Source organism: Panthera onca, chromosome A2, assembly GCF_046562875.1.
Source record: "Panthera onca isolate mPanOnc1 chromosome A2, mPanOnc1 haplotype 2, whole genome shotgun sequence".
NCBI classification, from domain to species: domain Eukaryota; kingdom Metazoa; phylum Chordata; class Mammalia; order Carnivora; family Felidae; genus Panthera; species Panthera onca.
Genome location: NC_138340.1, coordinates 138,428,951 through 138,456,370, shown reverse-complemented (window position 1 = coordinate 138,456,370; position 27,420 = coordinate 138,428,951). Strand labels below are relative to the sequence as shown.

The 27,420-nt window shown below is 39.4% G+C and overlaps 1 protein-coding gene across 5 annotated transcripts in view; it reads right to left on the bottom strand.

Moving 5' to 3' along the window:
- Window positions 1–27,420, bottom strand: part of CPED1 (cadherin like and PC-esterase domain containing 1) — a 268,681-nt gene that overhangs the window by 234,433 nt on the left and 6,828 nt on the right. For all 5 annotated transcript variants that reach the window (XM_060632979.3, XM_060632976.3, XM_060632977.3 and 2 more), the window contains exon 2: window positions 6,848–7,031. In XM_060632979.3, the coding sequence (XP_060488962.3) occupies window positions 6,848–7,031 (184 nt within the window). The remainder of the gene's footprint in view (window positions 1–6,847; window positions 7,032–27,420) is intronic.

The window sequence follows — 27,420 nt, the reverse complement described above, 5'->3', positions numbered from 1 at the left end:
ACTTACCATATTTGTGGATGAATTATTTTTATATAAGAACAGATTTGAGCATGGGTAGAGTATCAGAGTTCCTGTAAAGTTATGTAAAAATAAAAGGTTTATCAATTAAGTTTTAATGTGAATTCTCTGAAGTAGTTGACCATTTAAGGAGCTCAAATACTGGTACACTGTTCTTCATTTGTTCACGTATTCAACTGTATTTGATACATATTTATTTTGTGCCTCTGGATGGAAAGCATGGTTTTAAGGGATAAGCGGAATAGATATGGTCCCTGACTTCAAGAAACTTACAGATTATTATTATTATTTTTAATGAGGGGTCTTTTCCAAGGGAATGATCCAGGAGACTGTGTTGGAATTTCAGGAGCATTTACAGCCCAGGCCCTTCAATGGGAACATGTAAGTTGATAAAGAGGACCTTGAAAACACCTATTAAGTTCATTTATCACAAAATATCCAGCAGCAGCACCCCTATATTCTTCATATATGTGTATCTCCCGAGAAAGGAATCTCCATAATCTCCTTTCTGTTAGTTAGTTCTTGACAGTAATAACAATATTAGCTCCCATTTCTGGAGTGCCTGTAACATGGCATTCACAGAACAATCCAAAACAATCAAATCCCAAAGGGAAAAATAGAGCTTTCAGAGGTTAAGTAACTTGTCCAAGGTTGTATAACCATTAAAGGAAATACTAGAACTCAACCCAGGTTTGATCTTACTCCAAAGCTTATTCTTTTTAATTACCACAGTCTACAACCTCTCCAAGAAAGCAATTATTGTGGTTAAGCCCTTCCTACTTACGGGTAATTTAAATCTCAACTTCCTTATAGCATCTTTTGAATACAAATACTAAAGAAAACTTGAAATATGCTTTCCATCACAAAAGTTAAGATTTGTCTGTAGCAGATGTTTCTTTTCCATACAAATCTCAGAAACAGCTTCTGGCAAGTAGCCCTTATAAAAGAAACCTTCAAAATCCAACTAAATTTCAAATGGTACATGGATGTGTTGGACATTTTTACGGGTGCAAGTGAATGTAAATAAAAATATAGGAGGATGGAAAACTATTAAATTATAAACAGGGAGGGAAATAGGCTTTTTCTTTTCTAATATATTTTCCACAACATTAAGTAGTGATCTGTATCTTTCGCTCTATTAACCATATCTTTTAATAGTGCTTCTCAAGAACACAGTTGGATAAATTACAGTATCCTTATGGTGGGGTTGGGGGAGGCTGTGAAGCAACATTATTTAAAATACCATTCTCCAGAACATACTCTATCAAGTTTAATATCAATACAAATATCAATAAACACCATCATAGTATTAACTCTAGCCCTTCTTAGAAATGCCTTCACTACATCATGCTGTTAACGTTATACTCTCAGCTTGTGTTAGAAGTTTGCTATCTGCAGGGCGCCTGGGTGGCGCAGTCGGTTAAGCGTCCGACTTCAGCCAGGTCACGATCTCGCGGTCCGTGAGTTCGAGCCCCGCGTCAGGCTCTGGGCTGATGGCTCGGAGCCTGGAGCCTGTTTCCGATTCTGTGTCTCCCTCTCTCTCTGCCCCTCCCCCGTTCATGCTCTGTCTCTCTCTCTGTCCCAAAAATAAATAAAAAACGTTGAAAAAAAAATTAAAAAAAAAAAGAAGTTTGCTATCTGAACCAAGATATGACATCCACTTCGTTTGCAATACAAATGTTGCTCTGGCTATTGACCCATTATATAACTTAGGATTGTCTACATAATAATTCCTTCAAAAAACTTATTTTAAATATACTACTTGGGCATGTGGAAGGTTAGGGGAAGGAACATAGTGTTCCCTTCTTTCTGAGTGTAAAATTTCTATTCTGAACCAAGATATGACATCCACTTCATTTGCAATACAAATGTTGCTCTGGCTATTGACCCATTATATAATTTAGGATTGTCTACATAATAATTCCTTCAAAAAACTTATTTTAAATATACTACTTGGGCATGTGGAAGGTTAGGGGAAGGAACATAGTGTTCCCTTCTTTCTGAGTGTAAAATTTCTATTCTTTCCCTTGTTGCTTTTGGCTCAAGCCAAAATTAAGCTTAAATTATGGTAACTAAGAGGAATATCCAGTTTGAGCCCTAATTTTATATTTCCATTTTAGTAATTTCATTATTATATGTTCTAGTGTAAACCATCAAATCCTTTTTGAATGAGGTTTGGTATAAGTTAAAAAACTAAACCATCTGAATCCTAAAGTTTAACCATCAGCTTGGTAGGGGATCAAGTGACATAGAATTAGTCTAAATACATAGGTCAGCAAACTTTTTCTGTTAGGGCCCAATAAATGCTTTAGGTGTTAAGAGCCATATAGTCGCGGTTGCAACTACTCAACTCTGCCTTTGCAGAACAAAGCAGCCAAAGATAGTATGAAAACAAATGTGTGGCTGTGTTCCAATAAAGCTTTGTTTGCAAAACAAGCGTTGGGCCAGATTTGGCCAGGGGGCCATAGTTTGCCAACCCCTGGAAAGAAAATCAATGTGGTCTTGCACTTTCTGTATTTCTTCAATAAAACATTCCACGTAAAACACCCAAGTTACAAAAACAAGAGCAATGCGAAACCATAAGAGTAACCAATTCCGCAGCTTTGACAGCAGTTGGCATTTGTTTTGCATGTGACTATATAATATGTCTAATTTAGAAGTGCAAAGTATATTCAGAAGTGAACAGAAAACTGCTAAATATGCACTACTCTTCAAGTACACAGAAATAATTCTGATCCAATGATACAACCTACTGAGTCAGAGTCTCAGGGACCACAATACTACTTGGACGTTACAATGAGTTTAAGAACTTTTGGAAAACATTTACTTTCTTTTAGGCTACTATACTATTCCGTGTACTAAAGCACTGGTTTACTAAATAGTACCTAGATACTAGGAAGGGCAATAATTGCTTGGTGCTTCTATCTTTTCCTTTGGAGAATTATATGCTCTTATAAATACAGGGACATAAGATATATTTTTCCAAAGCAAGGACTGAAGGACCAAAAAGTATATGTTTTACATGCTGCTAAGTTTTGTAGGTTTAAACCTGTAAAGACAATTGTCCTCTTACTGTTTCAAAATCAGCTTAAAGATGAAATGTTTGTAAATACCTATATAGTTAAAACTTAAATTTTTTAAATGTGTTTATTTATTTTTGAGAGAGACAGAGCACAAATCGGGGAGGGGCAGAGAGAGAGGGAGACAGAGTCTACAGCAGGCTCCAGGCTCTGAGCTGTTAGCACAGAGCCCGACATGGGGCTTGAACGCCTTAACCACGAGATCATGACCTGAGCAGAAGTCAGACACTGAACTGACTGAGCCACCCAGGGGGGCCATAGTTAAAACTTAAGTAGTACAATGGCATTATAGCAAACAGACTTTTGCATTGTTTTATTCCCAAAACTAACTCTAAAGATTGTTATTTTTTGAGCCAACAGTATATCCCTTAGGATGGTGTGCCCCAATGGACTATATATCAGAAACACAAGTGTCTGTTTTTAACATATAAATTTCTAGGCCCCACTCCCAGACTACTGAATAAAAAATATTGGCTGGGCTTTACTTTGTCTCCTCCCAGAACTCTGATGGGGCAGACAAAGTGGTTAAATTCTCACCACATACTAACATGAAGTAATATCATTATTGCATTTAACAGATAAGAGAACTAAAGCTCAAAGAACCTAACTTGCTTAAAGTCACATATCTAGGGCCTGACTGTCTTTCCCGATAGAGCCACCAACTTCTGTTATGTCACTAGAATGGAATTAACCAGGGAAAAAACATGATGCCCACATTGTAACTTAGAACCTGAGACTGCTTACTTTTCCTTTCAATAAATGTTTACTAAGTAGTAAGGAAACTGAATAAAATATAAAACCCAAATATTACTCTACAAAAACTGATTATACTTAATAGTGGAATGTTGCCTAGGTAAGACCCTTTTATTTTTGCTAATTTTTATCCACTTCTGGCCTTAAAGGTTTAAAAAAGAAAAAAGGAGCCCCAGGGACTCCTGGGTGGCTCAGTGGGTTGAGCGTCCGACTTTAGCTCTGGTCATGATCTCGTGGTTTGTTAGTTTGAGCCCCGCATCCGGCTCTGTGCTAACAGCTCAGAGCCTGGAGCCTGCTTCAGATTCTGTCTCTCTCTCTCTCTCTCTCTCTCTCTGCCCCTCCTCTGCTCAGCTCTGTTTCACTCTCTTTTAAAAATAAATAAACATCAAAAAAAAAAGTAGCCCCAGGCTGGAAAGAGGCCACCTGTGCTTCAAAGGATGGCACAGAAAGAGGTCAGCAGAAGTGATTGGGGTCAAATCAGAAGAGGAGAGAAAGGCAGGTAAAATGGATAGGTAGACAGGGGAAAATTTATTTTGTATTTATTTTCCTACAACGAAGAATGTATTTTATAAACATGTCAAATCTGCACCTGGGCACTTAGTAGTATTTGTGGTAGTACCTGATTGATTTTGGATGTAATACTTTCAAATTTCAGTTTAGCAAAGAGCAGAAACTGCAATGATGAAGTGAAAGATAGGTGGGGTAGGTCTCCGGATCATTCTGAATTGCCCCCACTCCCCCCAAGATGCTCGGCATGGAGAAAGGAAGTTTAAATGTGCCAGTATAACATCATACTTTCTGCTGCTGTACATATAGGCAAAAAAGCATTAGGGGAATATGCGAAACTAAAGAGAAATGAATTTTGTAAGAATCAAATCTTTAGAAAATATATTTGTAATGAGTACCCCAATTCAAACATTATCTACAGCTTAAATTTGTGGCCATGGAAAATAAGCTTCAATAAAAAAGTGATTCTGTTTCTTATATGTTAGAAAATCAAGGAAATGTTAGATCATGGTCACAGAACTTTTTGTTTAATTTCTAGATATTTGATGTTGCTCTCACAGTGAAAACTACAAAATCAAGTGAAAACCAAAAATCAGTTTTCCATACTCATGAAACTGAGGCCTTATCCAGGAATAATATCTTATTACACCGAAAGGAAGAAACCAAGAAAGAATGAGGAAAAGGATGTTGTAGAAGAGGAGGGAAGGTGGAATAAGAGAGCCAAATCAGTATTTACACTGACAAATTCTGGTGACACCATCTCCTTATCTTATCCTGGGCCTACCAGCTCCTCTGGCTGCCAGATTTCATTGCCTTCAGGCTGTCTGTCTTTGCACTTTCTTGATATTTGGAAGCCTCAAAGTAATTCTCCCTTTTCTTGTAAAACTGACCCAGACATTAAGGGAGAGAGCAGACATACTCCTTCTAAATTGCAAACGGATGAAATTGAAAATTGAAACTGAACTGAAGTTGAAATGCACAGAGAATCCAGGTCGTCCACATACTCAGTCAGTAGCGGTACCAAGGAGGTCGAGAAACAGGCATTTCATACAACAGTGCTGTGTAATCATGGCTGATGTTTTCACATGGCACATAGGTGGTGGTTATACATTCAATCACCTAGGTCAATGATGGGCTAAAATGTTTTATGAAGGTGGAGGGTGCCTGGGTGGCTCAGTCGGTTAAGCATCTGACTCTTGGTTTGGGCTCAGCTCATGATTTCGAGGTTCTTGAGTTCGAGCCCCACGCTGACAGTGCAGAGCCTGCTTGGGATTCTCTCTCTCTCTCTGCCCCTCCCCTGCTCACACTCTGTGTGTGTGTGTCTCTCTCTCAAAATAAACAAATAAGCTTTTTTTAAAAAGTAACTAAAAGGTTTTTGGGGATGAGAAGGAGGCTATACATTCTATATCTTTCCTTAACATGGATAAATGTTTTTTCTGACAAATACCATTTATGGATGTTCCAGAACTTTCGGTTGGTCCTTAACAGAACCAACTGCAACGACGTTTGTAAGATTTGTTTTCAGCACTCTTTGACATTCCAGAGCTTTTACCTTCCTTTTTGTTTTTCTCATTTGCTTCCAGAAGCACAAGGCTCTAGACTTCCATACTACAACCAGTGGGGCAGGGATGAGCAAATGGCATTCCTGAAGACCTGTCCTAATGGCACATACTCTGTACATTTTCAGGATGTTTCTTTTCACCCAAGTCTATCTTTTGGGGCCCTATCCTTCAAAAGCTTTGCTAGCAAGGTAGCTTATAGCTTTACTACCAGTGTGGTAAAAGTGAACCTGGTGAAGGGTAATTGTGGCTTAAGGTCTCCCCAACCTCATTCATTCACTGGCATAAGTTTGCACTTTAAAGAGCAAGGCGGAGTGTATCTGTCACATGGTTAGTTGCTCAGGAACCGCTAGTTGTTATTCTCATTGCCCTTTTTGACCCTCATCATCTGCTCAACTTTCTTTTCAAATACCTTGTTTAAAAACTTGTCTTTTATTTCTCGTTTCAAATGATAGAAATAAAAGTACTTGACTAGTAATAGTGTCTGTGATAAATATCCATACTTTTTCCCCATTTTAGAGCCAATCTGTGAATCACATTTAAGCCGGCTTCTCAAAACAATTTCCAGCACATTCTACTTGCAGTCAGATGAAGTGGCAATTTTCTTAAAATATGGAGCAGTTTGGTGCTGGGCAGAACATGTATTCAGGCTCATAAACATAAACATTTTTTATGTAGCATTTAAATATGAACTATGCAACTCCAAAATGCTACAAAAATATAAACAAAGTAATTTCAGGAATAAAGAAATAGAGCTAAAGAAAAATTGAGAGGAAGTAAAAAAGGAGCCAAATTTTCTTTGATGCAAGAAAGGGGATCATGGGTAAAATTTTGTTTTTATAAATTTCTTTAGGGGGAGATAGTAGCACATTCTAAAAATTGTTTAGCATTGTATGTCAAGCAGCTATGGCGTTTTCTTCTTTTTCTGACCTTTTTCTAGCAGCCCCAGCCCAAGACCAGCACCAAGCCTTTCTTCAGCGATGACGACCGAGTAGCGATGCTGAGTGAGGACGCGCTGATGGAGCTGAAACTCCATTTTGCTGGAGGAAGGAGGCCTGTAGAGGACGGCCCTTCTGTCATGGCTCCCAAAGTGTATCTTTATCGATTTCTCGATCTAAAAAAAAAAGAAGAAGAAGAAAAAGAAAGAAAGGAGGCATAAAAATTCAAGAGGAAAAAGTAGCACACTTTGCCTTGAAGGACATCATTAATGCAAATCAAGGGCCATTCAGAAAGTTACCCTTCAAGTTGTTCTCTGGAAATGAAAGACAAATTCTCTGAAAGGCTGGCAAGGGCCAAAGTGACCTCATAGGCAAGAACCGAAGGTGAATTGAATTTTTCTCTCTATTACAGAGAGATGAAAATTTTAGGCCATTAAAATACAGAGGTCCTGGAGGAATACTGTTGCATAGAAATACAGAACTCAACTCTAGCTGAAAATATAAATTAATAGCAATGCCTTTCATCTGCATTGTGCTTGTATAAAATACTTCCAGCTGCATTATCTTCTAACAGTGCTTTTTAAGTAAACATGGGAGAGGAAACAGACTCAGAGAGGATGGATTTTGTGCTGGAAGGACACGGTTAGGAACGGGGAGAGCTGAGAAGCAATTTCAGAGCCCTCTGGAGATACACAGTGCTGCTTCTCCTCTCAATCAGAACACAGCAAAATTGGAATGCATCTCAGGGTGGCAGGCTGGGTCTCTGCCCAAGATCCAGAGCATCATAATTTCAGGTTCTTCCTTCCATAGTTATTGATCGCCCAAATAAATATTCCTCTTTCTCACGACAGTGTTTGAAATTCCATTAACAAAAGGGAATTTTCCAATTGACAAAGTAGAAAGAATGCTGATATTTGAGTTCATTATAAGGTGTAATTGTAGACATTGGGTATTTTCCTGAAAACCTGAGATTAAAACTGGATAAAGTAGACATTTTTTTGTTACCGAAAGGAGCAGTGACATTGGATGGGGGTTTGAGCAAAACCTGGGAGAGACTGAAGAAGAGGAGACAAAGTATTGGAGAAGGAAGATGAGGGAGAAGAGATAAAAAACAAAATTGGGAATCCAAACTACGTTTAGTGACACCTCTGAATCGAACTGTCCGGTTATGGATCTAAAAGTATGTACCACATGCCTCCTCACTACTTAAAGTTCTTTATTATTTCCCATTAATGATAGAATCAACTCCAAATCTTCATCAAGGAACACACGGTCATTCAAACTTAAGCCCTGTCTTTCTTCTTTGTTCATATCACATACCTTCATACACATACCTGTGTCTTCTACTTAAATTCCTTTTTCTCTCTCCATTCATCCATCTGGCTAACTCTGAATCAAACATCACCTCTTTTGGAAAGTTTTCATTGAAATACAACCTTTTATTAGCACTTAGGAAAGGAAATGTGCATCTCTCCCTGATGTGAGCTCATTACAGGCAGTATGCATGTACACACAGGATGTGTTTAATAAATGAAGATATCTATGAAATTAATGAGCCATAGTGGTCTATCAAGATCTTTTGTAAACTCTCCGAGGGCAGGAACTATATCCTATTTTTCACTGCATACTAATTATCTCCATCTGTAAATGGATTGACAAAGCACAATGACGTGCAGAAAAACACAAACTTTGGAGAGACTGCTGGGTTTGAATCCCCTGGTTCTGCCAGAACTATTTGTGTGACCTTGGATAATACCTTCCTCCTAAGGGCGCTGTGAGAACTAAAGGGTTAATGTTTGTGAATGGCTTAGAACTGTGCATGGTATACTATACACATAAAAAGACCATCTATGTGTTTTTTAAATAATAATATAAAAAACAAAGAATCAGAAAAACTTTCTGAATCTGAGCTCTGCCTGGCACACAGTAACATAGGCTTTGAATACTTGTGTAGTGGATTTAATAGAAAGGAACAGAAACTAGCTAAGCACACCTCCCCTGCATGGTACTTTGGGCAAACATGATTGATTAGATACTTTCCCTTGTTAAAGGATATTGTGTTTTCTTGATAATGAAACTATTTAAACTCAAAAATTTAACTGCCTATTGGGACACGATTCCCCAGCCAATATCATTGTTTGTCATGGTAAACTTATTAGAAGGAGTCTTTGAAGCCAAAAAACAGTTGAGCCTTTGTCCACAGGAGTTAGAAGGAACCAGTATCCCACAGGAGGCCAAAATAAACAAACATGCATCTAGGTGCAAGGGGAAGACAGATGCTTCCAAATATATCGTTGTCACTCAAGCAAAATGCAGAGTGCCCAGAATTCCCTTCTCACATTATTTTCTTTCGTAATCACAGGATGCTCCTCTCTATTACAGCTGGCTCAAGTAGAGCAGTGATTTCACATGAGGTGAGTGTATTTTCAAACTTGACGTTATTATTATTTTGAAAGATACACCCCTCCCTTCCCCCCCCCCCACCAGGATCAGTTTAAGCCATAGCCATGTGGCTCTTGCCAGTCTATCTTACAAAAATATATTTTAAATAAAGTATAATAAGTGGCCATATTCTATAATAACCTTTATAGCATAGACTGACATTTTCGCTCACATCTCAGACTACAGAGAATAATAGGAAGTGAGCTTGTCAGTCAAATTATGTTGTATTACCCTGTAATACAAACTGCTCCTGTCCTTGTCATATTTATAACAGACTGTATCAGCAAAATGGCCCAATACCAAGGGGCAAGAACGCTTTTAGCTGGTCCAATGACAGGTGCACACACTGCATATGCGAAATAAAAACTACGTGAACAATTATGTCAACCACACCAGCAAATGCAGGATTATCAAATGCCGAGAGAAGCACTTTGGGAACTGAGAGCTCTTGATTACTCCTACAATCCTGAAGATATATTTTTAGTGAAAGAATTTAACCTAGCCACCACTACCGCAACTAAACTTGAGACTCGCAGGCCTTCTGAGAAGACTTAGGAAAGAATGAATGTTACTGGATGTTGACACTCTGAGCTCCCAAGTCACTTCCCCCTCTCCCTTCTGGAAAGATCTGAAAAACTGTCCCTCAGAAATCACTTTGCCAGACTACATGAAAGTTATTTTAAAACTAAACACTTATTATTTTTATTGGAAAAACTTCAACATCTGAAACTTTTATACCACCTTAAATAAAGCAAAGGACAGAGTGTTGTAATAAACGACCTGGAGTGTTAGATGCAGCAATGCGGAGGATGAACAGGAGAGGAGTGGGGATCAGAAATCTGGATTTCAATTCAGAGTCTGCCTTGCTTCATCCACTGGGGAGAGTTGTTTTATCTCTCTACATCAGAGTTTTCTCATACGTATAGTTGAAATAACAAATCCTACTTCATGAAGTTGTAAGAGGAATTAAATGAATTTGCTATCTAAGGGTATCCAACACAGTGTCCCATTAATAAATGATGTGAACTATATATGATTAAACTGAGTAATATTATATTTTAATTCTGCTTTTCCACTAAGAACTCTTTCTTTTCTCAGTGAGAGAGAGAGAGAGAGAGAGAGAGAGAGAGAAGCAAAGGGAGAGAGAAAGAATCCACACTCAGTTGCAGAGCCCAATGCAGGGCTTGATCCCACAACCCTGGGATCATGACCTGAGCTGAAACCAAGAGCCAGACACTTAACCAACTGAGCCACACAGGCACCCCTCCCTTAAGAATTCTATCAGCTTTTCAATTAATATAGTTTTGTCTCTGTCATAAAAACCATTTCTGCAATAAGCTATATGCATCCATATATCTTGATGTATGTTTTTCTCTATATGACTCATCACCTTTTAATGTAAAAATAGATCTTATCTACTTACTGTGTTTACTGTCTCCCCAAACCATAAAAGTAGGTAAATAAAAGCATATATTTTTTCCATTTTGTTGATTTTTGTTTCCCCTACCTAAGAATACCACTGGGCACATAATGGGCACATAATAAATATTCTTTGAATGAATGAATACAAACATCTTTTTCTTCAATGTGTAAAAGTCTGGGTTATAAATACTACCATGGAAGATTGGGAATATAAAAGTGGTGAACATTTGTATTAAGAAATTTATTTCAGCAGAATTTCAAATAGGAGCAAGAATGACAAAAATAGAATTAAATGTTTGAGCAAAGTAATGAATTTGCAGCAAAAAAAAAAAAAAATCAAATAAAGAGCTGTATTATTAAAGTACCATGTTTCTCAGTTACTTATAGTATTAAAAAATCTTCACCAGGACTTACCACAAAAAGCAAGAAATGCAGCTCTTTAAAATATAGAAGGGATGAAAAATAAAACTTGTTTTTTTCCACATGACAGATTTTTTTTTTCTAGATTTATTAAAGTAGCCATGTATTTATGACACCTTTTGATGCTCTAATACAAATCATATAGTAGACCTTGGATGTGTGTTATATATAACTAAAAGTAAAATTGCCTTGCTGGTCTCGATCTTTGACATTTTAGAAATATTGCGGAATCTATCATAGTGAATTATGCTTTAATTTTTCCACTATAAGAATAAAATAGGGATTTTTTTACTCATTGGTGAAATTTATACTTATTTTAGAGAATTCAAGAGATAAAACTGAGTTTCTTGGATGCAGGTCCTCTACATTTTCTACTTAGAAATTATTTATAATTGCAGGACAGTGTAGGAACCACAGGTTTCCCGGATATGCAAACAGAGCCTCATGAGAAATTTCCTCCATAAATGAACATTTAGTTAAGTCTGCCTTTATCTCACAACTGATTCAACTGAATCACAAGCCCATCATGGAGTAAACACACAATTCTCAGACCTACTCCATGACACTGAGGGCCTTCTGACTACACTGGCAAACTGTGCCTTGGGGCTACTGACTATCCCAAGAACATCCAGTGAAAAGCAAGTTTGCTCATCTGTGCCTGTATGTAAGTTTTAAACAATGACAGAGAAACAAAAGCAATAAGGCTTCAATATAAAAAAGATGTATCCTCAATATAGCTTTGATAAAATGGCACCTACTTAAACAGCTATTCCCAAAACCCATCATCACCTATCTCTCAATCTATCTTTCCCTTTGGCACGCTTCACAATTTATAGTAACATTATTACTTGTTTAGTGTCTGACCTTCATACAAATTTTCATGTTTCCTGAAAGCCTAAATGTGTCTTCTTTTAACCATTGCACATACAGCTTACTACCAGTTTCCAGTAAAAGGGAATGGATGGATGAATGAGCAAATGAATGAATGCATGAATGCTAAGTATGATTTCATTGTTTGTAAACACATGCATGCCTTTTAATTATTTTACTATGAGGTGAAAATACCCACTAGAAACTTCTCAGTGGAAGCTTTGATATTTGCATCTCAAGCCATGAAATATCTATGACTTCTTCATCCCTAATGCCTGTCTCCTCCACTTTACTACAGTGGCCGCTCGAATGGCCATAATCTTGGACTTTATGGTCCCCAAACACCCCCACCTCTGAACGTATAAAATGAGATATTCCATTCTCTGATCACATTCAAGTATTTCCATCTCATTTATTCTCAACATATCAGTTCTTCAACACTAGTCTTTCCCGCTCATGCCAACTTTCTACTAGCCTCTTTTCTACCTTCTTTCTGTGCAGCCTGGATCCCCTGGTCCAACACTCCAACAACTCCCTACCCAGAATATGAAATTATCCCCTTGCTCCACTGGACTTGCGTCACATTCACATGGCAAAGCTTCAAGCACGGAAGAGTTGGGGACATGGCGGTTAACAAGCCAGACAAGTCTTGGCCCCCACAGAGCTGACAGCCCATCAAGGAAAGCAGACATAAACAACTAGTTACAATAATTATGACATGCCACGTAAGCTGAGAGGACTAGGGTGCCGTGGAAACTCTGAGACCCAAAGATCTCAGCAGCCTGCCTGTCCTGCACCCGGGCTGGGTTGCTGAGAGCTGCTGGAGAGAAGTGTCCAGTGGACAGATTCTGGTTGGCAAAACCAGTTCCGTCTTCAGGGCTCCCAGACCATCCCGCTATGCTCTTCACTGCTCAATTCTCTCTCACATTCTCCATAGTGACTAACTTTCCTATTCTCCAGCTACCTTCTTATTTCTACAGAAAACTGCCTCCCATTCACAGTGAAATTTCCACTGCTAGAAGGAAACACACTGATTTAATCAAATAGCCTCTGTTTTGTCAAACGCATAGCCTATCAGCACGACTAACATTTCCTCTTTTCTTCTGACTTCCACACGAGAAACCTGTCCTCCCTTATCCATGGCTAATCGCTCTGATTATTCTCCAGATTCCACAAACCCCCTTCCTCTAGGCAACAAACCTCCTTCTGAAATCCCTGAGAATTTCATCCATCTTTTCTCCTTCTCCTGGATCCTTAATATCTCTTCCCTCTTGGCTCTTTCTCAGTGTTTATTCACTCACTCACACTCATTCATCCACTTACCCATTTAATATTTTTGAACGCTTTCTATATGATAGGCATAGTTCTAGGCTCTGAGCAATGTAACAGTGAAGAAACTTGACAAAGCTCTATCCCTCACTGAGTTCACATTTTTAAATTTTTTTAATGTTTATTTATTTTTTTTTTGAGAGAGAGAGAGAGAGAGGGAGAGACAGAGAGAGCGTGAGTGGGGGAGAGGCGGAGAGAGAGGGGAGCAGAGGATCCGAAGTGGGCTGTTAGCCCGATGTGGGCCTCAAACTCATGAGCTGTGAGATCATGACCTGAGCCAACGTCAGGCACTCAACCAACTGAGCCACTCAGGTGTCCCTGAACTCACTTTTTAGTGGAAGGAGTGATAAACAATTAGTGAATCATGCAAGGTAAGTACCTGCAGAGAAAAGATCTCTGGTCTGGGTAAAGTGTTAAAGAATGACTGAGGTGCTCTTTTAGATGCTGTTACTCACATGTATTACGAATGTTGTGTGTGAAAGCAAATGAGAGAAGAAAGATAATTCTTAGAGGGAGAGAAAAGATGCGCAGAGAAATTAAAACAGGAAGTCCTTCAAGGTCAGTACCATATGTACTTTTTATTGTGGATGGTAAATATAGCCAGATAGGTAACAAGTAACTGGCAATGAGGACAAAAGTGTAGGTAATACATCATTACTCATTATCTTTTTAAGTACCTAATAGGAAACCAAAACCTAATAAGTAGTAGAGAATTTAAAAGTTGGTAACTTTATGCTGGTCTTTCTACCTAGGTACAACCTCAATGAATTCTGATTCCTTTTACTAAAAGCCATAGCAGGGAAGAGGCAAATGAGGAAAACTGGGAGGGTGTTTTATTGTTTTATTTTGTTTTCCGGATCGATGGGCATCCTTACAGAATGCCAGAAGGCAGACTTTTACTTCCTAAATGATAAAATTTCCTAAGAACTATATGCCATCATTTCCATAATACAGAAAAGTTGTGGGGTTTTTTAAAGTTTATTTATTTATTTTTGACATAGAGAGCTCCAGCGGGGAGGGGCAGAGAGAGAGGGAGAGAGAGAATCCCAAGCAGGCTCCTAGCTGTCAGCATAGAGCCCGATGTGGGGCTCAGACTCATGAACCGTGAGATCATGACCTGAGCCGAAACCAGGAGTCGGACGCTCTACTGATTGAGCCACCCAGGTGCCCCTGAAAAGTTTTTCAAAAATGTTAGTACTCAGTGACCTGGGCGATCAAGCTATAAGACGGAGACATGACACCTGTCCTAAGGAGGCACCGAATCACATCGGGGGAGCATCATCGGAAATGCACTGGGAGGGGAAAGGCAGTAAGTTCTGTACTGTGGAGCCTCATTTGTGATAGAAAGAAGGAGAAGCAGCAACAGGACAAATCACGGTGAGTGTAACTAAGACAGAGGTAAAGTACAGAGGATGAAACCTTCCAGAAGTGGGAAGAAAAGTTCCAAAGAAAGGATTGGCCATGAATTTACTTGGTATTAAGTAAACAGGAAGGGAGGCTAGAAGCCTGACATATCAGAAGAAAAGCGGGCACAAAGGAGGAAAATGGAAGAGAACAGCACTACAGACCCTGACCTGGCCATCCTCAGCTAGAAAATATTTAATGATAAATAATGTCATATTGCCCAAACCCGCTTGGAAGATCTGAAATACTGAAACTTAAGGGACATGTAATGATTTTTGCTTAGCAGTAAAGATGTCCCACCACATCTGTAAAATCTGAAGGCCGACCCTGAGAATTCCCACATCATCCGTATGTTAAATGCCCAGGCTCCACACTCAAAACCGGGAACCACGCTGTGCCTTTCTAAATGGGGCACAAGTACAGACTTTGTGCAGCTGGAGGAAAGAGGAGAGGCTAGCAGAGGGCAAGTTGCAGGACAGAAAAGAGAAGGTGAACTAAACAGCTTCTGGGCTCTCGAGGCTCCAGAGAAAGCGCAGCTTCAGCCCTGCGCCCCAGGCTAACCCTCACCCGTGGCGGGAATCTTGGAGAAACTAAAAATGAAACCGAGAACACAGGAACAGGGATTTCTCCTCCAGCCTGTGTCTAGTGTCTCCTGCGGCGAGGTCCCCTCTTCCCTGTCTTGTAGCTGCAGCTGGCTGGCAAACTCCACCGCGTGAAAATCTCAGCCATTTCCACCAACGTGGAGGAACTTCTATTCCCTTCTCTGCTTCTCCTAGTGTTTCTCTTTCTCTTTTCTAGCTGCTTGGAAAGTCATGGGAAGCCTCTGTTTCAGCTTCCTCTGGAGGTTTTTCCTCCAACTAATTCAAGGCTCCCCTTTGGTTGTGGTGCCACCCACGAAGCACAGCTGTGGGTCTTCAGTGTACTGATTGCTGCAACTTTACAGACGTAACAAAGACCCAGCAGAGATTACAGAACCCCAGGGGTAGCTGGGAGATGGTGCTCATGATCGCGTCCTTGGAGATATCTCTAAGAATAAGATAAAGCTGTAAATGAGTTTGGGAGAGAATGTAGATTGCTTTTCCTTTAGGCATATTTGATTTTACTTCCTATTCTGGATCAAATAAAACCACTCATGAGGGCCCTTCTTTTGTCTCTTCTCCTTCCTTCTGCTTTCCTGACCCCACACTCTTCTCGCTTCCCAGGCTTTCCTTAGTCCGACAAGCTCATGGAATTTAAGAGGGGGAAGTCATTTTCTTCCCATCCTCAAGCCCCGATCACGTTTGCAGGTTTCAGAGCAAATATTCTCAAGCCCCCTGAACCTTATCACAGTGTCCACAGTAGCCTGAAGGATATCCGTAATGAAGAAAATATAAAGTTGACAATCCACAATTGTGAAACACCAAGCAGAAAACAAGGGGAGACCTTGTTCTTTTGAAAAATGTTAAAATAATAGCAAGTCTCTGTCCCCTGGTGCCCAAACAACCAGTTAATTCAGCAATTCAGTCTTAAAATAGTAAGTCCCTACAAAAACAACGTAACAGACAGGAAAGAACACTGGGGTCATTACGGCAATATCAATACCTAAGCATCATACAATCTACCAAACATTTTTATAGATGCCAGAGACTAGTTTGAGTCTTTGCCAGCAACTCCCCAAGGCCTTGTAAATCCTGGGTTTCCCCTCTACTTCCCGCTTTCCATTCATTATCTGCTAATACCACTTAAACTCTACTTGATGTACTTCACTTTCCTCATCTGCAAATGAGTACCAACCTCCGTCTCACTTTTCATGCTAGTGGAAGGGTTGAAGGAGACTCAGTGAGGATGAAAGCAGTTGAATATACATAGCGCCTCATAAATGTAAAGCGTATTAAAAATCTCTTAAAGAAGTTATTGCATAAAAGAACCTCTTGACAGACACTGGGGTGGCTCAGTCGGTTAAGTGTCTGACCTCCTCTCAGGTCATGATCTCATGGTTCATGAGTTTGGAGCCCTGCATCAGGCTCTGTGCTGACAGCTAGGAGCCTGAAGCCTGCTTTGGATTCTGTGTCTCCCTCTCTTTCTCTCTCTGCCCCTCTCCTGCTCATGTTCTGTCTGTCAAAAATAAATAAACGTTAAAAAAAAATTCAACCATGTGATTTCGTAGGGGTTCTGTCAAATTACAAGCGGAATAGGATAAGGTAGTATTTATATAGCAGGGACATTAACACATTTACACATAATCAGTCATTTCTAATATTTCTCTTTCATAAAAACTCAGTGTTAGAGCAAACATATTATGAAAGAAAAAGGCCATTGATACCATATATAAAATGGACATACTTTTTTAGATTTTGGGTGCTAGATAAAAATTAAGCACTATGTTAACTATGTAACTAAATATGATTTAATTTTACATTTCATTATAATGTTCTATAAATAAATTCACAACTGGGATACACAAAGTTCTCTAGCACGTTACACTCCCTCGTTTTGGCTGAGAAGTTAATGGTCACCATCGTCTAGTCTTAGAACCTTCCATAGCATTCACCTAGGAAATTCCCGAACTCCTCGTTTGCATTCTCCATTTCCATCTTCATTTTCTTCTCTCTGCCTCTCTCTGCCACAAGGCTAGCTGCTAACCTGCCCACCCCCAGCCCAGTTTATGGTCTCCACTGTCCTCCTAAGCCCTGTAGTCCTCTCTGCACTTCAAAACTGCACACACAGGGATCCCAGGCTTCTGCAGCTGGCCACCACAATAAAATGTGTGCTGGCCAGCTGAGAATCTGAAACAGCACCAGAGTGAACATGACCCACTCTGCACAGAGAGTCCAGCCTTAAAAATATATATATATCTGCCAGAAGTACAGGTAGAATTCAGGCGCTGAGGTGGGGATTGAGAGTCTCCATCCACTGCCTGCCCAGTCACCACATTCAGACCCCCCAAGAGAGGAGGAGGGGCTACTAAACTCACTTCAGTTAAGTGTCTAATGTCAATCCCATGCAGATAGATATCTGGCTCCTGCCTCTCAGAACTCACAGTACTCTTTGCCTCTCAGTACTCACAGCCCTGTAGCAACCAGATGATCCAGATTCTTACCAGAAATCCCGTGTCCCCATGAACTGGACAGATGGTTAAGGATGGAAAACCAATATCCTCCCTTTAGGTGCCCCTCTATTTCCAGGGCGGCAAAGGCCAGCTGCAGTGCTTGGTTGAATGGCCACGGGACAGAGGCCCATACCTCACAAACCCAGAGAGACTCTGCCTCATCCTACCCATGTAGGGCACAAAGCCTTAGGATTAATGGAGAAACAAGTGTTAAATATGCAGGCACCACGCTCTGCATGAAAAAAAAATCCTGCCTTAAACCAAATTTACACACGAAGTTTCCTCACGCTCGCTTTTTTGGCTTGGCACCCATTCTGCTTTCTTGCTTACTCGGAGCACCCCCGTGGTGGTTGGCGCTCCATGGCCTCCTCATCTTATCCCTTCAGCTCACTGGCCAGTACTAATATACAACCGTGGCTCTCCTTGGGGACTACCCTGGGTAACACGTTCCCAGCCTGACTGAGCCCTAGGAAACCTCCTTTCCATGCTTCCCCTCTAGAAGCCTCCACCTGGTCTACCCTGGTCCTGCTCATGCTGCCACATGCTACAATATTACACCAACACATCATAACACAATCTCACATATTCCCTTCAAAATCTATCTTAGAGCTTTCCAAATTACATACTCACTCTAGAATGCTTAAGTATTCGATGGCCAACTTTTTGCTTTAAAAATCAAAAATTGGCAGGAAATGATAATATCTAGTAATACCACAAAATAAGCACTATCTCCCGAGGAAGGAGTAAGACATCATCTAATACTGCTATCAAATTTTCAGCTCCCTAAACTCTGTAATTCTTCCCTTAGGGGATGGATTATGTTGCAGAATAGCATTTGGCTTTCTTGTGTGACTGGCTAGAAAAATGAGTTCCCTTCCTAGAGGTACAGTTTATTCGTAAAGGGTCCAGCAAAGGGTCTCTTAGGCCAGACCTACAGAAGAAACCATCTCTTCTAATGTAATAAATTGCTTTGGTCTTTTCAGGAAAGTAAGGACATCTTATAAACTGAGGAAGACCTAGATGGGTTGTTTGGGGAGAAAGAGTTTAAAACTCCAACTGAAAACACAAAAGAAAAATTTAAGGACCAGTGGCACCACAGGAATCCCTAAACTGGACACACAGCATGAATTATACTAGATCCCATTGATCCATTCACTCAACTTATGTGCCAGGCACTGTCTAAACCTGATCCCTGCCCTGATCCAACTGCTAGTAATTCATTAGAAGATGTTGTTTAAATGCTAGACTTCACAGGGGGTAGTTACATCATTATTAATTCTTGGTTACTTTTTCAGGTTTTTTTCTAAGAATTGTATTGAGGACCATGTGCAATCATTGGAGTATGAGAAATCTTCTCATTTATATCACAGAAAAGGGGCTTCCTTTTAAAATGCCATTATTTTGGGGTGCCTGGGTGGCTCCGTTGGTTGAGCATCCACTCATGATTTTGGCTCAGGTCATGATCCCAGAGTCATGAGATTGAGCCCTGTGTCAGGCTCCACGCTGAGCATGGAGATGCGCGCTCTCTCTCTCTCTCTCTCTCTCTCTCTCTCTCTCTCTCTCTCTTCTTCCCCTCTCCCCCACTCAAGCTCTCTCCCTCTAAATACTATTACTATTACCACTACTACTACTAATAAAATGAAATGTCATCATTTTATATTAAAAACAGGAGACAGTTCTAGCTTCCTAAAGTTTCTATTTCTGACAGAATATATTTTCACAAATACATTTTATCTGTTCTCCACCAAACAAGTTTGTTTAAAGCAGACAAAATATTGCTTGAACCATTGTTTCCTTAAAAGAAAAATAATGTTTACCTCATTTTCCCTCATTTTTTTCTTCTCCACACAAAAAAAGAAACAAACAAACAAACAAAAAACACACTGCCACCACCGCCACAACAAAAACACCTCTGCCCCAAATCTATCCATTTTTAAAATAGCTAATGTAGCGCTAAAATATTTGGACAAGTAGGTTTAGCTTGTGCATACGAAGATTCAGATGTGTTATTAATATTTTCATTGTTTATGAGAGAGAGAGAGAGAGAAAGAGAGAATAATAAAGGGAGGAGTGAGGGAAAACCCACTTGAAATCACTTCTGCCCTCTGGGTGTGTCTAGTATGGAAGGTTTCCTGCTCAGTATGAAAGTTGACTTTCTGGTTGATGCTTTGCTAAGGTCAGATAGTTCCTGCACTGCTACAGAAAAGTTAATTTCCTGTTGCATTTTTCCTGAAGCATTTGTGCACTTTGGCTAAATTAATGCTAGATTTTCCACCGGAGAAGAACTAGGCTTAGGGCTGAAACTATCGGAATGCTATCATACTTATTATTGCTTGTTAAAGAACCAGTGGAACATCAAGAGGAAACTCAATTGTGACAGTGCAATTTTGGACGCCTGGTGGAATGCTGAAACATAACTGTACAACTTGACATTTGTCAACGACATTATACTGTAACTTTTTAACGAAAACAGGAGTATTGCCGGTACACTTTTGTTGCCGATACGCATTCTTTTCCCTCAAGAGATGCTAAATGTAGTGAGAATATTTTCATGCAGTATCCTTTGGGATGTGTCAAGTTAATTGAACATGGGGGCTATTTGGCTAAGTGGCTGTAATGTGGTGGTGGCCTATGTAAGGCAAACCAAAATCTAAGCCTGTAAGTCCCTCAAGGTTAGGAAATCAAAACCTAAGGACAACCAATCACAAACAGCTAACTAGGTTTCAAGCTTTAGCCAATCAATAATTGCCTTAGTTTAGGGTGCCCGGGTAGTTCAGTCAGTTAAGCATCTGACTTGATTTCAGCTCAGGTCATGACCTCATGATTCGTGGGTTTGGCGCCCCCCTCCCCCCCCCCCCCGACCCCGTTGGGCTCCACACTAACCGTGCAGAGCCTGCTTGGGATTCTCTCTCTCCCTCTCTCTCTGCCCCTCCACACTCATCCTCTTTTTCTTAAAATAAATACACAAACAAACAACAATTGCCTTACCTTGCCTGTGCCTTTTCCTGACAGGAAAACACTCTCAGCCACTTCCGGTTTGGTGCTGCCTCATTAGAATCGATTTTTGCTTAAATAAACTCCTAAAATTCTCAATATATCTCGGTTTATCTTTTTTTTCATTCGGTTTAGTGTAATTTTTTAATTTAATTTTTTGAGAGAACATGCCTGTGCAGACGGGGGGTTTGGGTGAAAGAAAGAGAGAGAATCCCAAGCAGACTCCACACACATGAGGGAGGGTCATAATCCCAGGACTGTGAGATTATGACTTGAGCCAAAGTCAAGAGTCCTAAGGCTCAATCAACTGAACCACGCAGGCACCTCCCCCTCAGGTTATCTGTTAACAGAAGTGATAATGTTTATTCCCCTGTCTTTTATAATTTCAATGTTTTTCAAAACATTCTGAGCTATCGTGTCTAACCTGCTCCCATGACATCTTTGTAGCAGATATTTCCATCTTTATGCCATATGATATAAAAAGAAACCAAAGAAGTCACTTGTCCATGGTCACTCAACTCTTCAGCATTGGAACTCAGTCCTCATTAGTTCTGGGTTTTTTTCAAGTTTTTATTTAAATTCGAGTTAGTTAACATATAGGGTAATATTGGTTTCAGGAGTAGAATTTAGTGATTCATCACCTACATATAACAGCCAGTGCTCATCACAACAAGTGCCCTCCTTAATAACCATTAGTTATTTTTTCAGTTCTTTTTCTCTCTCACCTGGGGAGAAAGTGAGCAGAGAATAGTACGATCTGCCTCAGATAAACTGACCTTTAACTAGCACATCACCACCCCAACACGGTCCACTTTTCCTTATGTCAAAAGGAAGAAACACCAGGTCCCTGGAGCAATATTACTATTTAACAAATTCTCTTTTCTCCCTATAGATTATTCGCTCTCATGAGGCCTTTCCCTTGCCTGAATCTCCCATCCTGAATTGGTCACTTTTCCCAGATCACTCTCTGAGGTGTAGTCAGAATATACTTAGGACAGCAGATACAAACTTTGATTTGTCAAAAATCAGCTGTGAGGTGTGTTATAAGAAATTGGTTTTGAAAAGAATTAAAATGTCAAAAACTGTGCATAATTCACGTGCTGCATTCCTGCTACTTGCAGCCCAACACTTTCTTGAGCAGGAGAGGCAGGAAGTATTGTTCGTGTATCCCTAGAAAACCAGTGGAATGTGCTTGCACCTGACTCATCTAGAGGTATCAAAGAGAAACTTTGAAGGCTGCTAGCATAGAACATGATGCTTTAAATATTTGCTTACGTAGAATATAATGAGGAAAGCACATAGGCTGAAGGCCAAATGTAGGAACTACACATATGTGTGTTCTGGAAACACGTATATATATAATATAAGCCATTTAAAGTGCTTGTTTTTGAGGTCAGAGCTTAAATCCAACTTCTTGGGTCAGGAAAGACACCAACATTTACTGACACAAACCTTGGTCAGCCACCATGTGTTTTCAGACACACATTCAATTCTCACACATCAGGCTTAGTTAGCTCCGTTCTTCCAGTGAGAAAAATGGAGAGTTTAAAAATCGAGGTAAAATTTGCCTATGACCTATCCTAGTAAATGACACAGTTGGAATTTGAACCATTGTGTGCCAAAGCCCATGTCTGTGCCACAACACACCTATGCTCTATTAGACTTCTTATTCAACCTACTTAACGGGTTCGAGGTCAGAAGCCTTGACAGAGATAGTTAGGTAGATTCCCACCAATATGCAGGATGTCGGAGCCTCCCCTTAGCAAGTTGCTCTGATTGGGATGCATTCTAAGCAAACCAAGAGGGGTCCATTGAGAGTCTCCCAGTCAGGTTAGAGATACCAAATGTAGTTATATTTCGGAACACATGATTGGGCCCATCCTGCTTTTCGAAGTCCATGTGTTCTTCTTAATGATTATTTTGTTTCATCTATTATTTTGGGTCTTAAGTGAATTAGCCTTCCTTAGTGAATTTAATTGAAAGTTAAATAACTTTTTTCATTAAGATACTTATATATGACAAAACCTCAATTTATATCTTATTATTATATTCCTTTTCAACCCTGTACATAAGTCTAGATGTTTAGTTTTACATTTTTAACAAGTCTCTGGAAAGTGCAAACATTACCAAAGTACTATTTACCATGCAAATTTCCAACTTTAGTATAGTTTTTGTTAGAGAACATAAATCCTGTTTTAGAAAATGAGCTCATCCTTTTAGCGAGAATGGCTCCTTAGAAAAAAATGTCCAAAGGAAAAAAAAAAAAAAAAAAAAGAAACATGTCCAAAGGAAACCAAAGGGAAAAATGAAACCAAACATTCCTTTCACCCCAAAAGGCCACAGACTCCAAGTTGATAACAGGAAGCACTTTTTACAATGTGAGTGTATCTAGCGGTTTCCATTTCAGAGGGTTTATGTGAGTTTCCAATTCCATTAGAAAAAGAAACAGAATTGCTTAGAGGGAGAAAGAAGCAGAAACTATCGCCACTATCTTTAAAAAACAAGAGAGAATGACACCCATAAAGTGATTAATTCTTTGATTCATAGGAAATTTAACATAACTTGCTTAAATATGAGCTTCATCAAGACTTCATTAAAATTTATCCAACATAAGCAAATTTGAATTTGTTTAAAATTCTCTCAGTATGAACCATTTTTCACCCATGTGCATATTTCATTATAAAAATCTAACACAGCTCTAATCAACTATCTCAAAGAAATCCACAGGCATTAAATGCTCATCAGGCAGCCTAACTAATTCCATGAAAGTCACATACCTGTTAGTATGCTGACATCATCTCCCAAGAGCCTCCTGTGCATAGACCTCTGTATTTAGATTCCTATCAGCATACTTTAAAAATATTTACCTTCAGATTTGCTTGAAATATAAAATATAAAAACATAAATGGAAAAGCTCAATTTTTAGTAGAATTAATTTGTTAAAAAATAGAAAGAGAGATTAGATGATGGTGACTCAGAAGCCAAGAGAGATAGGAAGTAATCAGAAAGGCACACTGGTTGGGAAAGGATGCACTCCTTCTCCTTCTCCTTCTCCCCCTTCTCCTCCTCCTCCTCCTCCTCCTTCTTTCTTAAATATGGTAGATACCTGAGATCTTTTACAGGATAAAGATCCCAATGAGACAAATGAGCTGAAGAGAACAGGAGAAATGGATGATAACTGAAGCACACTCAGTGTAGCAAGATGGCAGATGATTAGCATTAGTCGCAGGTATAAGAACAGATGGTACAGAAAGGGGTTCGAGGCACAAGAAAAAGATGGGGTGCTGGATCTGAAAGCTCAACAAAAATTAAAAAGAGATGGAGGGACCTCCTCTCCTTTTCTCATCTCTGCTTTAAAGTAGGCTTTCTCTGATCCTCACAAAGTTCATCCATTCATTTATTCACTGACAAGATATTTACTCAGGGTTCACTACATGCCAGATACTGTTTTGGCATTGGGGCCATATGCAGTAAACACTTTAAATCATAGCCTTGCCCATAAGGAGCTTATGTTGTATGTAGAGAGAAAGACAACATATAAATAATATGTATTTGTTCACAGTCCAAAATCTTCACCTCTTTCCTGTACTCCCCATCCAACTCATCTCTCCACATCCTCAACTATAGCATGTCATTAATCCCAGCATCTTAAATTAAAAAAAAAAAAAAAGGAAAGACTCAGCCGGAACCAAACACCTTGCCTACAGATAAATAGGCCTGACTCTGACTGACATATCCGCTTCCCCAAGTCTCGTCTTGATTGCAAAGGCTCATTTTAGTGTGGAAAGGCAACAGCTTAGATGCTGGAGGAGAGGGAGAGAAACTCAACAAGGCTTTCATCTCAGACACTCCTCACCCAGGTACTCATGTTCACCGCAGCCATTATTTATTGCTCACCTACTTTGTGAAGGCCAAACGGCAGAGTCTGTGAGGACTACGGGGATGAGTAAATCCTCAAGGAAATTATATAATAGTTAATATTTATTGAGCACTTTCTGTGTGTCAACCACATAAGTGCTTCACAAGATTTATCTCATTTAAGCCTCATGTTAGCCTTGTAAGGAAGGTGATAAGATATCCCTTTTAGGTGAGAAAAATGAAATCCTAGAGAGACCAAGAAATGTGCCCAAGGTAGCAAGGTAACAAGTGCTATTAATTTGACTCCAGAGCTCATGTGCTGAACTGTTCTGCCTCTTCAATTTTATTGGTTTCCTAGGCCTACCGTAACAAAGTACTACACAAACGTGGCTTAAAATAACAGAAACACATTGTCTCACGATTCTGGAGGCTAGGTGCCTGAAATCAAGGTTTCAGCCATGCCATGCTGCCTCTGAAAACTGTAGGGGAATTCTTCCTTGTTTCTTTCTACCTTCTGCTGGTTTGCCAGCAATCTTTGGGGTTTCTTGTTTTGCAGCTGCACAACTTCAATCTCTGTCTTCATCATTACATGGCATGCTTCCCGTGTGTCTCCGTCTTCATTTGACTATCCTCATATAATGCCAGTCATATTGGATTAGGGGCCCACGATGTTCCAGTATGACCTCATATTAACTAATTATATCTATGACAACCATATTTTTGAATAAGGTCACATTCTGGGGTACTGGGATTAGGATTTCAACATATCTTTTTTGAGGGGAATGCGATTCAACCCATAATGCCAACAAATGGAGAGAGTGTATGGAAATAGAATGGAGGGTATATGGAAATAGAATGGATATAGTATATGGAAATAGAATGAAGAGATCATATGAAAATAGAATGGAGAGTATATGGAAATAGAATGGAGATAGTATATGGAAATAGGATGGTGATAGTATACAAGAATAAAATGGATATAGTATACGAGAATGGAATAAATATAGTATGCGAGAATAGAGTGGAGAGTATATGGAAATAGAATGGAGATAGTACACAAGAATAGAATGGATATGGTATACAGAAATAGAATGGAGAGTATATGGAAATAGAATGGAGATAGTATATGGAAACAGAATGAAAAGATTATATGAAAATAGAAGGGAGAGAGTATATGGAAATAGAATGGAGTATACAGAAATAGAACGGAGCTAGTATAGCAAAATAGGATGGATATAGCTAGAGAAGCACAGGTCTCAGTCCAAACCTGTCATCGTTATCAACTCCATTTGTTACTCTGAGAGGCACTTTCTTTCCGCAAGTTTCATTTTTCTCACTTAGAAAACGACCTCAAATCTAATGATCTCTAACTTGTTTCCAGTTCTAACAGTCTCATGTTTCTTCATTTCTAACTAATTATATTGAAAAATAAGTTTTATTAGGGATTCTTAAGCACACATCAAGTCATAGAGACAAGGCGTGCCACCAGGAGGAGGTGAAATTCCAGTTTCCAGAGTGCTTTAGGAATGATTGTGAAGATTTCTAGAGGTATTGATTGGGGCAGACTCACTGGAGAGGACTCCAGACAAAGACAGAGATGGTGGCATTTGGTTAACTAGGGTAAGGCTGGCTTATGCATTACAAATAAAAGCAGAGTGGAACGTAAGGCCATAAAAGCATGCTACGACATACTAAGAGTGAGAGGGATAGATTCTACTCAATTTAGTGGGTTCAATACAACAACTCCTGAAGGCTACTGAGGAGAGAGATCATAGGAGTTGTACGCAAATGGCCTAGAATACCCAGTAGATTGAAGGGGAACTATTTACATTACTAAAATAGCCTAGGTTAGTGGCAGTGGGGATACAGCATTAAGATTGTGAAGGTAAACTCTAAGATTTTGGAAAATTAATTAGTTATTATCTGGATTCATTTGGGGGCTTGGAAAAAGTCATTATATACCAGTAATACAGTCTTGTGCTAAGGTGATATTTACTAAAATTACTTAGCATAATAAAGGGCCAAATGTGCATCATGGTCTCCAGAGAGAAATCAGAAGTCAGATTTGGAAAAGGAATAGTATGTGTAAAGGCAGTCTATAAACCACAAACGGGACATCTAGGAATGGGCCAGAGGCCAGGGAAATGGAGAAAAGACTGGGAAACAATATAGAAATTGAGCTAGCTTGAAACAAATGGTTCGGAATAAGGGTTGTGAACAAGGCAAGAGTGTGTGGCCTTTACACAACAGTATAAATAGAGTTAATACTGCTGAATTGTATACTTAAAAATGATGAAGAAGGTAAATTCTACATTTTGTGGGATTTTTTACCACAATAAATTTTTTTTTTAAGTAACAATTAAAAAAAAGAAAATAGGGAAACCTGAAAAATCTTGTGGCCTTTCTAATTAGGAGCTGGCCATGTGGATCAGTGATAGGCCGACAGATTTAGTAAGGAGCCAGGCCAATGGATTAGGTGAGGGGCAAGGTATAGAGAAAGAGTAAGTAGTTTCAAACGTAACCCTAAAGAGGTTTAAAATCTATTCATTGAGGAGAATAGGGATTGGATGAGTCCTTTTCACAGGAACAGAGAGGCCAAGAGGAATCATTGATTTGGGCATAAAAATTGTGAAAGAAAAATATCTGAGTTTAAACAGTTTTTATTACTCCTCAATAAAAGCAAGAAATTGGATTTCTAGATCTGGGGGTTCAAGAGTGAGATCCAAGCTAAGAATATA